This window comes from Drosophila teissieri, chromosome 2L (assembly GCF_016746235.2).
Source record: "Drosophila teissieri strain GT53w chromosome 2L, Prin_Dtei_1.1, whole genome shotgun sequence".
Taxonomy (NCBI): Eukaryota; Metazoa; Arthropoda; class Insecta; order Diptera; family Drosophilidae; genus Drosophila; species Drosophila teissieri.
Window position 1 is genome coordinate 18360683 of NC_053029.1, and position 12304 is coordinate 18372986.

Consider the following 12304-nt stretch of genomic DNA (forward strand, 5'->3'; position numbering starts at 1 on the left):
GAGCAAGCTGGCAAAAAAGCCGAAAAATAAAATGCGAAAACATTTCATTTCAGTCCCTCCACGCCAGATGATAAATTGAGTGATGACGCAAAAAGGGCCCTGCTGAAAGCGGGGGACTCGCACCTGATCTCGATTGTCGACCAGCTCCCCCAAGCGGAGCCATTGTAATTTTGATGAGAGCGTAAACCACGCAAGGTCAGCAGGACATTGCGCATACGACATGGTGAGCGGGCTGCGGTTAAATCTAATAAACATTTCCGGCCCTCTGCACGCATGAATGTTAATGTTTATGTGGATGAGAGTATGGATGCTCCCCAACTTTTCGACTCGAGACGGCAGTTTTCAGCCAGGGCTTAATGTACTAGAAATGATGGCCCAGAGCTCGGGAGGCGCTTAAGACCAAGACATAGTTACGGGTTACGGGTAACTGACATCTTCCTCGGGCAGTGCCAAGACTCGCTGGCAACTTTATTTGCTGAGAGATAAATCCACTTGACTGGGAAGTTGGCCCATTTAGATGGAAAGATTTGATGCACGCGTCAAAGTTTTAATAGTGGACCATTTGAAAGGGTTTCTCAAGTGCCGGCGGACATTTTCCGAATTTCCCTGCGATTAAATTAGCCCAAGCTTAAGTTCGGTGAAATCTCGGGCAGTAATTTGATTTCCGACTCCTAATTAACGAGCATAGCTTAAAGTTCCCGCTGTTGAATCGGTTGAACCTGACTGCCGACTGCTGTGCCAACTACACGTGTTTAACAAGTCCATGAAGTTCGTCACGAAGTTTGGTGCCTTTCCTTTTTTCCTGCCAGCTGCCATCTGTGGCTTTCCCATTTTCCTGCGGACCAGCCGCTGACGTTGTCGTTGTCGTTGTCGTTGCGATGACGACATCCGGCGACATTTCTTTTCACTGCTCCAGACCGCTCTTCAGTCCGCCATTCCAGGCTTTTCATCCTTCGTCCTTGCCTGTCGCATCTGATTCTGATTCCTGAATGTGGGCGTGGGCACTGTGGGTGCAGGTCATTAAAAGCAAATACGTTCTGCGAAAACATGCCGTTCTCCCTGAAACAGTTTGTATGATTGCGGCGGAAATCGGATTTAATCAGAGGGGTTGAGGAGATCTGGTTTATAATCGGGTAAAACGCTGATGATGAATTACTTAACAGATTCAAATATAAGACTTTATTGCTCTATTATATTTAATCTTTCGAGTGCTTTTACCCAGAGACTACGTTTTACGCGGACAAGATTGCTGCACTTAATTTATTGTATCTGTTTTCCTCGAGGATGAAGACATTCGTCTGAGCAAAGGTATTTCTTCTTAATTGCGCCAAAGGTGGTTGCCATGGCCACGGAGCACCTCCAGTGCCGAAACTCCGTAAATGACTTGGCAATTTAATGGGCTGTCCATGTAACTTGAACCGGGATGCCCGAGCAGCCGTAGTTTGCGTCCCGTGGCGTGCCAGTTGGTGGTACATTTTGACCCATGGTGCAGGCCGGGATGACAGTCAGCCATTGTGATGTCGGTTTTTGCACTGGCAGAACCCCTCCTTTCATACACATACCCATTCACAATCCCATTCCCATTCCCATCGCCATTCCCGTTCCCATTCCCTTTCCCTTTCCCGTTCCAGACTGGTGGCCTAATGTCTGTTTGGTTTCTTGGCACGACATGCCTGGCGTCTTGTGATGAAAAACTTATCATAAAACTTTGGCAAAACTGCAAAGTTGTCAAGGTTTTTGTCATTCGCCTGTCTCTCTATTCTCTGCGCTGTTTTTGAGCTTGTGGCTTGCTGAAATAATTATAAATAACTTAAAAGCAGCAAAGCAGCAAAGCAGCAGAGCAGCAAAGCGGCAACGGGCGGCAAAAACCGACAGCCCATAAACAAATCCCATCCAGAGAGTGCTTGTGCCCCACAAGGTATGCTACGTTCAAGCACGCGATATTACGATTTTAGCATTTAATTCTTACGCTTTAATTGGCCCTATAAGCAGCAACTAAAATCGAAGCCACTCCACGTCAAATGGCCAATCGATGGCTCAAGAGCGGCCACTCAAGCGAACAATAAAAATGCTCGAGCCAGGACATGAAAGTATCCGTGCACAGACATATGTACATATATACATTGTCTGCCCAATGATTTGTTTGCCTTCGCCGGGCTCCTGCTTCTGCTCCTGCTCCTGCTCCTGCTCCTGCTCCTGCCATTGACAGACTGTCATAAATATGATACACACAATATGGCAAGCCAAAAACTACAGATTCGAATACACACTCGTACACATGCACTTGCAAATAGGCAGATACGATGGTGTGCCGTGGTGGTTGTAGTTGACATCCAGACTTCGAATCGTCGACCATCGACATAACAAACCGTTCAGGTAGCCGAGTCCCACCGCCGTGTCCTTCGCCTAGGCAACGTTTGATGGAATGCCTGTCTACGGACTGTACGGACTTTTTCGTATCCGTCCGTAACTTTGCCGCTCCACTTGAGCGCAAAAAGTGGCTGCAAGTTGTCGCCAAAAAATTAATTAATTAGATTTTATTGAATATAGAGCGTCTGCTGCTCAACGATTTTTAATTAGGTACAGTTCATTTTTGCGTCATTTCGTAATTGATTAAAAACTGCTTGGTATTGGTGAAGCCAAAGTAAAGAGACATCGATTTAATGCTCTTTTTGGCAAGAAAAGTTCTTCTTACATATTAATAATATTTATACCCCTTACTCTTACGGCGAAGGGTATCCTAGTTAAACGTAGAAATCAGCCTTTGCTACCAATTCGTACCAAACTTTAGACTAATACTATTTCAAAAACCAAATTATTATAGAGAGAGTATAGCTAACAACAAGTTTCATTTTCACCTCCATTTTCGCACATTTTTGCGTTTTTATACCCGTTACTCGTAGAGTAAAAGGGTATACTAGATTCGTTGAAAAGTATGTAACAGGCAGAAGGAAGCGTTTTCGACCATATAAAGTATATATATTCTTGATCAGGATCAGTAGCCGAGTCGATCTGGCCATGTCCGTCTGTCCGTCCGTCTGTCCGTCCGTCTGTCCGTCTGTCCGTCTGTCTGTCCGTCTGTCTGTCCGTCCGTATGAAAGTCGAGATCTCAGCAACTATAGAAGCTAGAAAGTTGAGAGAAAGCATACAGACTCCAGAGAGATAGACGCAGCGCAAGTTTGTCGATTCATGTTGCCACGCCCACTCTAACGCCCACAAACCGCGCAAAACTGCCACGCCCACACTTTTGAAAAATGTTTTGATATTTTTTCATTTTTGTATTAGTCTTATAAATTTCTAACGATTTGCCAAACAACTTTTTGCCACGCCCACTCTAACGCCCACAAACCGCCCAAAGCTGCTACGCCCACACTTTTAAAAAATGTTTTGATATTTTGGGATTTTTGTATTAGTCTTCTAAATTTCTATCGATTTGCCAAAAAACTTTTTGCCACGCCCACTCTAGCGCCCACAAACCGCCAAAAACTGTCAGTGCTGAAGACTCCTTCGCACTTTCACTAGCTGAGTAACGGGTATCAGATAGTCGGGGAACTCGACTATAGCGTTCTCTCTTGTTATTAATGAAACAAAACTACATAACCAATTTAATTGAGCGGAAATTAATTTGTAACACTTTTCAGAAAGACATAAGTTAAATTGTTTAGAAAATTGGTTTGATGCAGATGTGTTATTAACATTTTTTGTAGCTTATATTCCAGCTAGCTTTTTTGTTCAAGTGCTTAATACAATAAAAAGAATTTGACCAATTTAAATGGAAATTTGCGGCAATTGCTTAGCGATTAGGGCCAAGAGAATCTCTCCAGAAGCATTTGGACCAGCATTTTTATGTTGAGCACAATTTCAAGACATTTGTGGCGAATAAAGCTCGGCTGTAAATTTTTACAACATTGAGACAAGAATGCACCCCGTGGCGAAAACTTCGGCGGAAGGAACCCAAAGGTGCAAAACAAATCCAGCTAAATGGCACTCAAACCAAATCACTGGCAATCTGTTTGGGCTGCCAAAGAATGTAGTCTAATTTATTTAAATAATTTAAACAATTCAGCATTTGGGCCCGGCAAAATAAACAAAGAGAAATAATAGCAGCTGTGTCTAGTCAAGTCATTGCCTCGAGATAAAAGAGGGTCGCGGGGTCGGCAGACAAAGCGTTCTTGGCCAACAAAAGGCCAAAAGTTAATGTGCGCCTAAGTAGCAGTCTCCCCGCTGTTGGCCCATTAAATCGCAGCCATTGCGGCCCTTCCTCCTGGAAGCGTTCCGCATCCGACAAGTGGCAACTGGCGTCCTCCGGCCCGGAGGATCCTATCAGTGGCCAAAACGGGCCAGGAGGCCGGCAATCCGAGCCTTTGTCTGCGGCCAGTGCGTTGATTACTTTGGGGAAATGTGCGTGAAAGGTAAACGCCGTGTACCTGGGCTGTCATTTTCTGTTTGCGTCTGCCGCTCAACTTCGGCTGGCTGATTTATTCGCCCACCTTTTGGGTTTCCGCCGGCATTGTTGTGATTTCGCCCATATTCGTGCAATGAACTGCTTGGCTATGATTTTGCGTTGCCATAATGTGGCCATAAATCATCGCATCCCTGCAATAACAAACGTAAATTATAATAAAGCCACATATTTGCTTTCAATCCGGCTTTGGCAGGGGTTCTATCCACCAGCCTAGCCTTAAATGTTCTACTGAAGCTGCGTGGGCTTTAAAAAACTTTAACTAGCTCACTCATAATTTATCCTCCTTAAAACGCTGCTAGCCAGGAGAAAACTCAGACTTTAATTGCCAATGGAGATTGGCCAGCCTCTCATATATAATTAAAACCAAGTGATTGCGTTCGAAAAATCCTGCAGTGGATTGTAAAATAATTTTAAAATTATTTCAAAGTAGTATTCAATAGGAGACCTTCCTGGGAACGTGAGGAATTTTATTTGTGTACATTTTATTTATATGCTCGTCCATCATAAATCAATGCTTTTATTGGTTGCTGTCTCAACAGCAATATTTTTAAAAGCAATTCACAGTCCTTTTTGTGCAAAATCAGTGGCTCGCTTATACACAAATTAATTCCGCTTACACTCAATAATGGTTGCTGTGGCATTCGGACGATGGAACGCCAGCATTCCGGTTATATAAATTTCCATTACGCATACGAACCGTTGACGCGGCCATAATGTCTCGTTATGTTTGACTTGTCCTGGAAAACAATGAAATTAAGTTGGATGGACAGACCCTCGGCCAACCAACCACTTGAGCGAAAAGCACAAAGCCGAGTGTGCGAGTGTGCCAGTGTGCGAGTGTGCGAGTGTTCCAGTTTGCCATTAAAAACGCATTAACATGACACAATGGCTTGACAAATAACTCGAAATGCATTGGCTTTCCGCTCGGGCGTTGCGCATACGCCGTGTGTTCATGACAGCGTAAGTGAGAGGCTCTTTATGCCGCTTAACTGCGTTTTATCAGTGCAATTACGCACACCCAGCTGCCGACAGGACAAAGCGCCCACTGTCCAGGCCAGCAGACATCTTCATTAAGGATGCAGTCGTAGGTGTTCTGCGGATATATATCTACGATATATACCACGATCCACTGCTTAATTTATTGCTCCTGTATAGTACGTACGGCTTTCAAATACTTCGCTCTGCTTGTCATTTGACAACATTCCTGCTCATCCGCACAGCAGGCGGCCAGGGTATCCCCTTGTTTGTCTTCTACAAATTACTTTAATACTTTGCGCCCCATGTTACGCGGAAGTGCCTCCGTGCCTCCGTGCCTCCGTGCCTCCGTGCCTCCGAGCACACACATTTCGAGGAACTTTTTCTTTCAATCATAAAATCAGAACTTTCCACCCTTTATGGCATAATCAGTGCGATGGCATACTCGCACACACACGAGGGTTGCGAAAGGGGACTGAAACGGGTGGAGCCAGTGCCTCCAGCTGCAATTGTCTTGTCTTTTATAGTTCCGCCAGTTGCCAGCACTCACTAGAGATGCCAGGACGACACAAAAAGATACTCTTGAGATACAGGAAGCTCGGTGGAAAGTTTACAATTTGGCATAAAATCGATAGTGGGGAAATTACGCTTTTCTCTCCATAATTCGAATGGATTTAGTGAGGTTGAAGCTTTTAAGGAATTAATCTCTGATATCTGAGATTTGTTCCACAACAAATAAGACATAATAAAATATTTTGTAGAAATTACACACTAACAATAAGTTTCGGGACATTTTGTCTACTCCTTTCGCTTAAGTTCCCTCACGTTTGAGCCATGTCATATCTGGGGATATGGCGCATGAAGGTCTTATGATCGCCCCAGGGCAACTCCAACTGCCATTTAATTTGGCACTTAAGCCCGGGGCAGGGACTGGTTTTTATTATAAAAGGGTTCTGCTGTAGTCGCAGCATCCACAGCATCCGCAGATCCCGTGACCTCGTAAAGCGACGGAGTCGGCGGCATTAAATGGTATATAGTTTTATTGCTAATTCAATTCTAACCGAAGATATTGTCATAGATTTTGTGCCAGATACTGCTGCGCCGGAAGAGGGCGTTGGCGTTGCCCTCCTGGACGAACAGTTGGTACCGCTTGAGGGTCTGCGGGTCGGTGGGTCCCCAGTTGGGCAGTGGCTCAAAGGCTTTGCGGATGCGGGCCCAGAGACCCAAGTGCGCGGGCTGCTTCCGCACGGCGGGAATGGCCCAGAAGAACACCTGACCCACTCCGAGGGCACTGAGGCACCACCCGAAGACTGAAAGAGTAACGATTTTATTAGCCAGGATATCCAGTGGCGGGGTCAATCTCCCTGCTTACCGTAAACACCCGATTGGTAGGTGTAATTCTTGTACTTGAGGGGCTCGTACAGCACCAAGGTGTAGATGAGAATGGTGAGCATAAGCAGAGGAGTGACGACCGCCCAGCAGATGCGGTAGTACAGCGAGGTCTTGACGCCAATCATGAACTCCACGTCCCGGCAGAGTCGCTTCACCCCGTAGATCCAGGCAATGGTCACCAGCTCGAAGATGGCCAGCACCAGGGCCACAAAGGTGACTCCAAAGTAGTCGACCAGGTTGAGCAAGAACTGGCCGCCCGGTGTGACGTACATAAGGCCCAGAAAGTACCCTACAATGGCTATACCAACCACCACAGTCCAGTTCTTCAGGTGTCCGAACTGATCCTTGATCACGGTGGACAGGCAGGAGGCCATGCCCACATTGCTGCCGATGCCCAGGACGAAGAGCATGAGGAAGAACAGCACCGAGAACAGTTGCGGCAGCCACTTAAACTTGGCAATGGCATCTGGGTAGGATATGAAAGCCAGGCCCGGACCACCATTGACCACACTAGCGATGTCGGTGGTGTTGTTCTCGTACGCCAGGTTGCCCAGAATCCCAAAGATAATCACACCGGACAGGAGGGAGGTGAAGGTGTCCAGCGTGGTCACGATATTGGCGTCCCTGCGGAGCAGGAACTCTGGTAAAGAACTCCGGAGAAGGACCGCACATCTCAACTCACCTGTAAATGTTGTGGCCGAAGCGGTTGTACGAGGCGTACATGATGATGTTCCCGAAGCAGATGGCCAGTGAGAAGAAGACCTGGGTGACGGCGGCGTACCAGACCTGCGGTTCCAGGAGCTTGTGCCACTGGGGCCGCAGGAAGTACAGGACGCCGTCGAAGGCGCCCGGCAAGCTGAGTGCCCTCACCAGGAGTATCAGCATCACCGCGTAGGGAAAGAGGGCCAGGAAGTAGGAGGCCTTGCCCGAGCTCTTCACGCCTTTGAACATAATCCCTGCGATGACGATCCAGGCCACTGCCAGCGCCAGCGCCAGGCTCCAGCTGGGATATCCGATGCCATCATCGATGCTCGCCTTCTCGCGCAGAATGACGTTCCTGTGGGAGATTGAATGAGTGCCGCATCCTGCCATCTGCCGGCTGCCCACTCACGTGAAATAGAACTCCGCCGAGGTGGTCCGCACTCCCGACCCGGCCAAGCTGGTGGCTCTGCTGGCCTCCTGCGGTCCCGAGTCCAGGCATTCTGCGCCCCACTCCTCGCGGCAGTAGCTCCACGGCAAGGTCGGGAAGAAGGAGTCCACGAAGTAGCGCAGGGTGAGCGCCATTAAGGTGGCGTAGTAGGTGGTAACGATGGCTGTGGCCAGGACCTGTCCATATCCAATGCCTGGTTGGGGGAGATATTGATTGATTTTTGATCGCAAATATTTCGGACTCTTTAATAAAACTAGAGCAATAACTGAATACAGATGCGTTTTGTTTTGTTTGCATCAGAGTTCCGCTTCAAAGTAAAATCTTATTAGTAATCAGTATGGTGCTTATAACTACATTTTTCGAATGTTACATAAGCAACGCATTACTATAAGCTAACATTAATTACATTTTCATCTTTGTCTATACTGTGGTTACTTTGAATAAAATAACTAGTTGAAACAAGAGAGAACGCTATAGTCGAGTTCCCCGACTATCTGATACCCGTTACTCAGCTAGTGAAAGTGCGAAGGAGTCTTCAGCACTGACAGTTTTTGGCGATTTGTGGGCGCTAGAGTGGGCGTGGCAAAAAGTTTTTGGCAAAGCGATAGAAAGTTAGAAGACTAATACAAAAATGAAAAAATATCAAAACATTTTCAAAAGTGTGGGCGTAGCAGCTTTGGGCGGTTTGTGGGCGCTAGAGTGGGCGTGGCAAAAAGTTTTTGGCAAATCGATAGAAATTATAAGACTAATAAAAATGAAAAATATCAAAACATTTTTCAAAAGTGTGGGCGTGGCAGTTTGGGCGTTTGTGGCGTTAGAGTGGCGTGGCAACATGAATCGACAAACTTGCGCTGCGTCTATGTCTCAGGAGTCAGTATGCTTAATCTCAACTGTCTACTTTGTAGTTCTGAGATCTGACGTTCATACGAAGACAGACGACAGACGACGACGGACAGACGGACAGACGACAGACGGACGACAGACGACATGCAGATCGACTCGCTATTGATCTGATCAAGAATATATATTTATATGTCGAAAGCTTCTTCTGCTGTTAATACTTTTCAACGAATTAGTATATTTTACTCTACGAGTAACGGGTATAAAAACTAGTTAAGCCAAATAACGAAATCTCTTTAATTAGGCCCAAACTTGTTTTACGATGTCATTTATGGATCATTAGTATCAGATTAAAGAGTGATTTAGTTACCGCAAACTAAGCCAACTCACCTCTCATGATGGGTGAAAAGTCGTAGACCTTCACACTGCCGCGGCTCGAGAACTGGCCGAGCAGCATTTCCAAGTAGTACACGGGCTTGCCCACCAGAATCAGGACGATCAGGTAGGGTATCACGAAGGCCCCTCCTCCGTTTTCCAGCGCGGTGAAGGGGAACCTCCACACGTTGCCCAGACCCACGCTCAGTGCGATGCAGGACATGAGGAACTCGATGTCGTTGTTCCAACTTTCGCGCTGCTTGCCCTGCTGGCCAGCTTCCACTTCAGGCGGGCTGTCGCCAGGTCCTGGTGCTGGAGCTGAGCCTGATCCTTCAGAGACCCGCTTCTTGCCATTGGAGGACTCATTCGGCTTGTATGCCCCTGGTATGGAGATGGTTGAGGCATTCAGGGAACCCACATACGCCTGGTTCATGTACCCGTTGTCATTGTTGTTATTGTTATTGATTGCGGTTTCCATGTTGCAGCTGCAAATCAATCAGAAGTGTGGTTTCATTAACCTTCAACTTAGGCCGCCCCAACTTAAGGTTACCAATTACGGCCATAGACGGACAGCAATCACGATCGCTTACCGGCTCAGTGGGACAAAGACAACGACAACGACAACGTAAAGGACGTAAAGGAAAAAGACAAAGACAGAGTCGGATACAAGATGGCAAGTCACTGACCCACTGACTTAGACGATTACACATTACATAACAATGGAGAGGTGGCGCTGCAGTCGACGCCTTGATGCAGCCAAATCTGCATCGAACTGGTAACTGCAGCAGGGCAAACGCTGGCAATTTGGCTGCCAAGCCCCAGGGCAAAACCAGTTTCCAGTTTCAGGGAAAGGTCTCCAAGCGTTTGGCTTTTTGCCATTTGGGCCCCATTCATAACACCATATCACCTTTGGGCACCTCGCTTGCTCATTTGTTTCCGATGCGGGACAGCCACTTTCCCGCAATATCGGATTTCAGATTGATTTATTGCCGCATAAGGAGGCATTTCTCAGGTTGAGTTTGTCTTGAGTTTTGCCAAACTTTCATACAAATAAAGCTAGATGAAGTCAGAACGGCTCAATAAGGCTGTTTTTAGATGTGCACTTTTGAAAGTGAAATATTTAACAAGGCACTTGTGCTATCCTCTTCCTGATTAAAAACCAGTTGACAATAAAGACATTGGCCTTGTTATCGCAGAAACCAGTTAACAAGCATTTACAGACAGTTTTTAGGTGCGATTGATATGGATATTCATGACTCACAGGAACAATTATGCGAGAAGCTAAGCACTTTTGGAGAGACTGCTGAATCAGATAATATCTCGGGAATTCCAGGCAGTCGAAATTATAATTAGGAACCAAAATAGCTAGGGTATTGCCTCATCGACCCCTGAGTTGAGTTGGGTCCCCTACTTGTGTACCTCTTGGATGCCTCTAGATTGTGCCTTGCCATTTTGAGTGTTGCGCATGCGCAGCTGCGTCGCCGATTGTTCTCGTCGCAACAATGGAAAGTAAATGTGCACGAGCAACTTGCAACAGGGCATTACAAAAAAGTCAAAAGTGACGTGCAGGCTGCAATTACCCGCCAACTTGGCCCAAACAAACCAAACAAAACAAAGCGCGAAGAACGCGCCACAAAACTCGATAGCACGTTCCCCGTTTTTTTTTTGTGGGAGGTCTTCGTGGCTTCGGTGTTTTGGTGGGGCGATAAAGCCCAATAGCGCCACACGTTCTAAATGGGTTTTTATTATTTTATATTGGCAAGAGTCAATTATTTAATTGCACCCGAGGCGCTTTTGTGGCGCTGACAGCTCTTTGTCTAAACACTTTGACTGCTGCGATCGGGCTGCAATTTGTTGCATAAAAAAGTGTGACTGGGTGATACGAATTTCAAGTGTAATGAAGTTATGCCGCTCGGATGCTCTCTGGCAAAAGTATCTTTTCCTCTCACCACCTCACTTATCTGCCAAACGGGCGTCGTATAGTTTGCAGACATGCAATTAGAATCTTTAGGGTGTCAATAAAGATACAGCGCAAGTAAGGGTTTTGCAACGAAGCGAAAAGCACGGGGAGTGGAGAAACCTTCACCTACACATCACTTCTTTAGCCATTGAAAATGTTTTGGGTAAGTTCAGCATAGGTATACGTCACCGTATTTATGGATACTTCTTGTTTCCCTAGATCACATTATGTTGTTTGTACTTCAAGCACGCGACTTTTACGACAGACTCATTTCGGGTATTTATCTTTGGGATTCCTTGACTCAACACAAAAAAAGTAGGTTTTGCCAACTTGTTTTATTACTTTTGCTACACTTTCTGCCGGTGTTATCTTTTGTTCAGAACTGGGTTCTCAGATGATCTAGAAACTGTAGCATTTTCGGCTTTATTTTCCCTTAAAAAATCACTGTCGCGGCCAAAAACTTAATTTTATTTATTCAAACTTGATTTTCCATCTATTTTGCAGTCACTCTGCGCTGCTGAATAATTGACTTCCACTTAAGTAACCAAGCGAACCGCTCACCGCGAACGTCAAAACCCAACTGAGCAGCTCTTTTCGCCCAGCGGCGCTTCAGGCGTTCGTATTCGGAATAAAAACAAACAAAGAAATAACTCGAAAACGCCGAGAAATACAAAAAAAACCAAAAACAAGTTAGGCGGTGTTTTGGGGAGCTGTCCGTTATACTTGACATAAGCCAAGGTAAGTGAAATTATGAAAATTAAGCCATTATGGGTCCGCCTGCGCGTAGCACTTTTGAACCCAGTGTTTTTTCTGTGCAAACGTGCTTTGCAGTGTTTTCTTTGAAGAGTCGGTGACATAATCCATAATGTTTCAGCTATATTGTAAATATTTAGTTAGCAAAAGTAATTATTTAAGCATGTTTAATTCTTGTTTATTGTGCTACCTGCTTTTATTATCTTTTATTACATGTCTTCCAATAGTTAGCGACGAACTTGTGCACTCGTTTTTACGCCCGTTTCTCGTAGAGTAAAGGGTTCTTTCTTTTAAAAGTATTGACAAGGTAGAAGGAAGCGTTTCCTACCATATAAAGCATATGTACATATATACGTGATCAGAGACATAGTCGTACGCCAGTTTGTTTCCGACC

The 12304-nt window shown here is 45.8% G+C and overlaps 1 protein-coding gene across 3 annotated transcripts; it reads right to left on the bottom strand.

The window, feature by feature from the left end:
• Positions 1-6482: 6482 nt before the first annotated feature.
• LOC122625942 (sodium-dependent nutrient amino acid transporter 1) lies at positions 6483-11747 on the bottom strand. Of its 3 annotated transcripts, none has more exons than XM_043806003.1 (6): positions 11500-11747; positions 9213-9682; positions 7944-8175; positions 7515-7889; positions 6813-7456; positions 6483-6750 (listed from the first exon to the last, which is right to left on the bottom strand). In XM_043806003.1, exons 2-6 carry the CDS (start codon positions 9673-9675, stop codon positions 6497-6499), a joined length of 1968 nt encoding a protein of 655 aa, XP_043661938.1. In that variant the 5' UTR covers positions 9676-9682; positions 11500-11747; the 3' UTR covers positions 6483-6496. The 3 variants fall into 3 exon arrangements, with proteins under 3 accessions (XP_043661938.1, XP_043661939.1, XP_043661940.1); XM_043806004.1 differs by having other exon boundaries at positions 11288-11747; XM_043806005.1 differs by having other exon boundaries at positions 11639-11736.
• Positions 11748-12304: the final 557 nt, after the last annotated feature.

What these genes read in the sequence shown, in the direction of transcription:
- LOC122625942 (XM_043806003.1), bottom strand. Translation starts at nt 9,675, where the DNA reads ATGGAAACCGCAATCAATAACAATAACAACAATGACAACGGGTACATG. An exon ending in TCGGCGGAGTTCTATTTCAC is followed by an intron (nt 7,890 to 7,943) that starts GTGAGTGGGCAG and finishes AATCTCCCACAG; the next exon opens with GAACGTCATTCTGCGCGAGA. An exon ending in CTACCAATCGGGTGTTTACG is followed by an intron (nt 6,751 to 6,812) that starts GTAAGCAGGGAG and finishes TTACTCTTTCAG; the next exon opens with TCTTCGGGTGGTGCCTCAGT.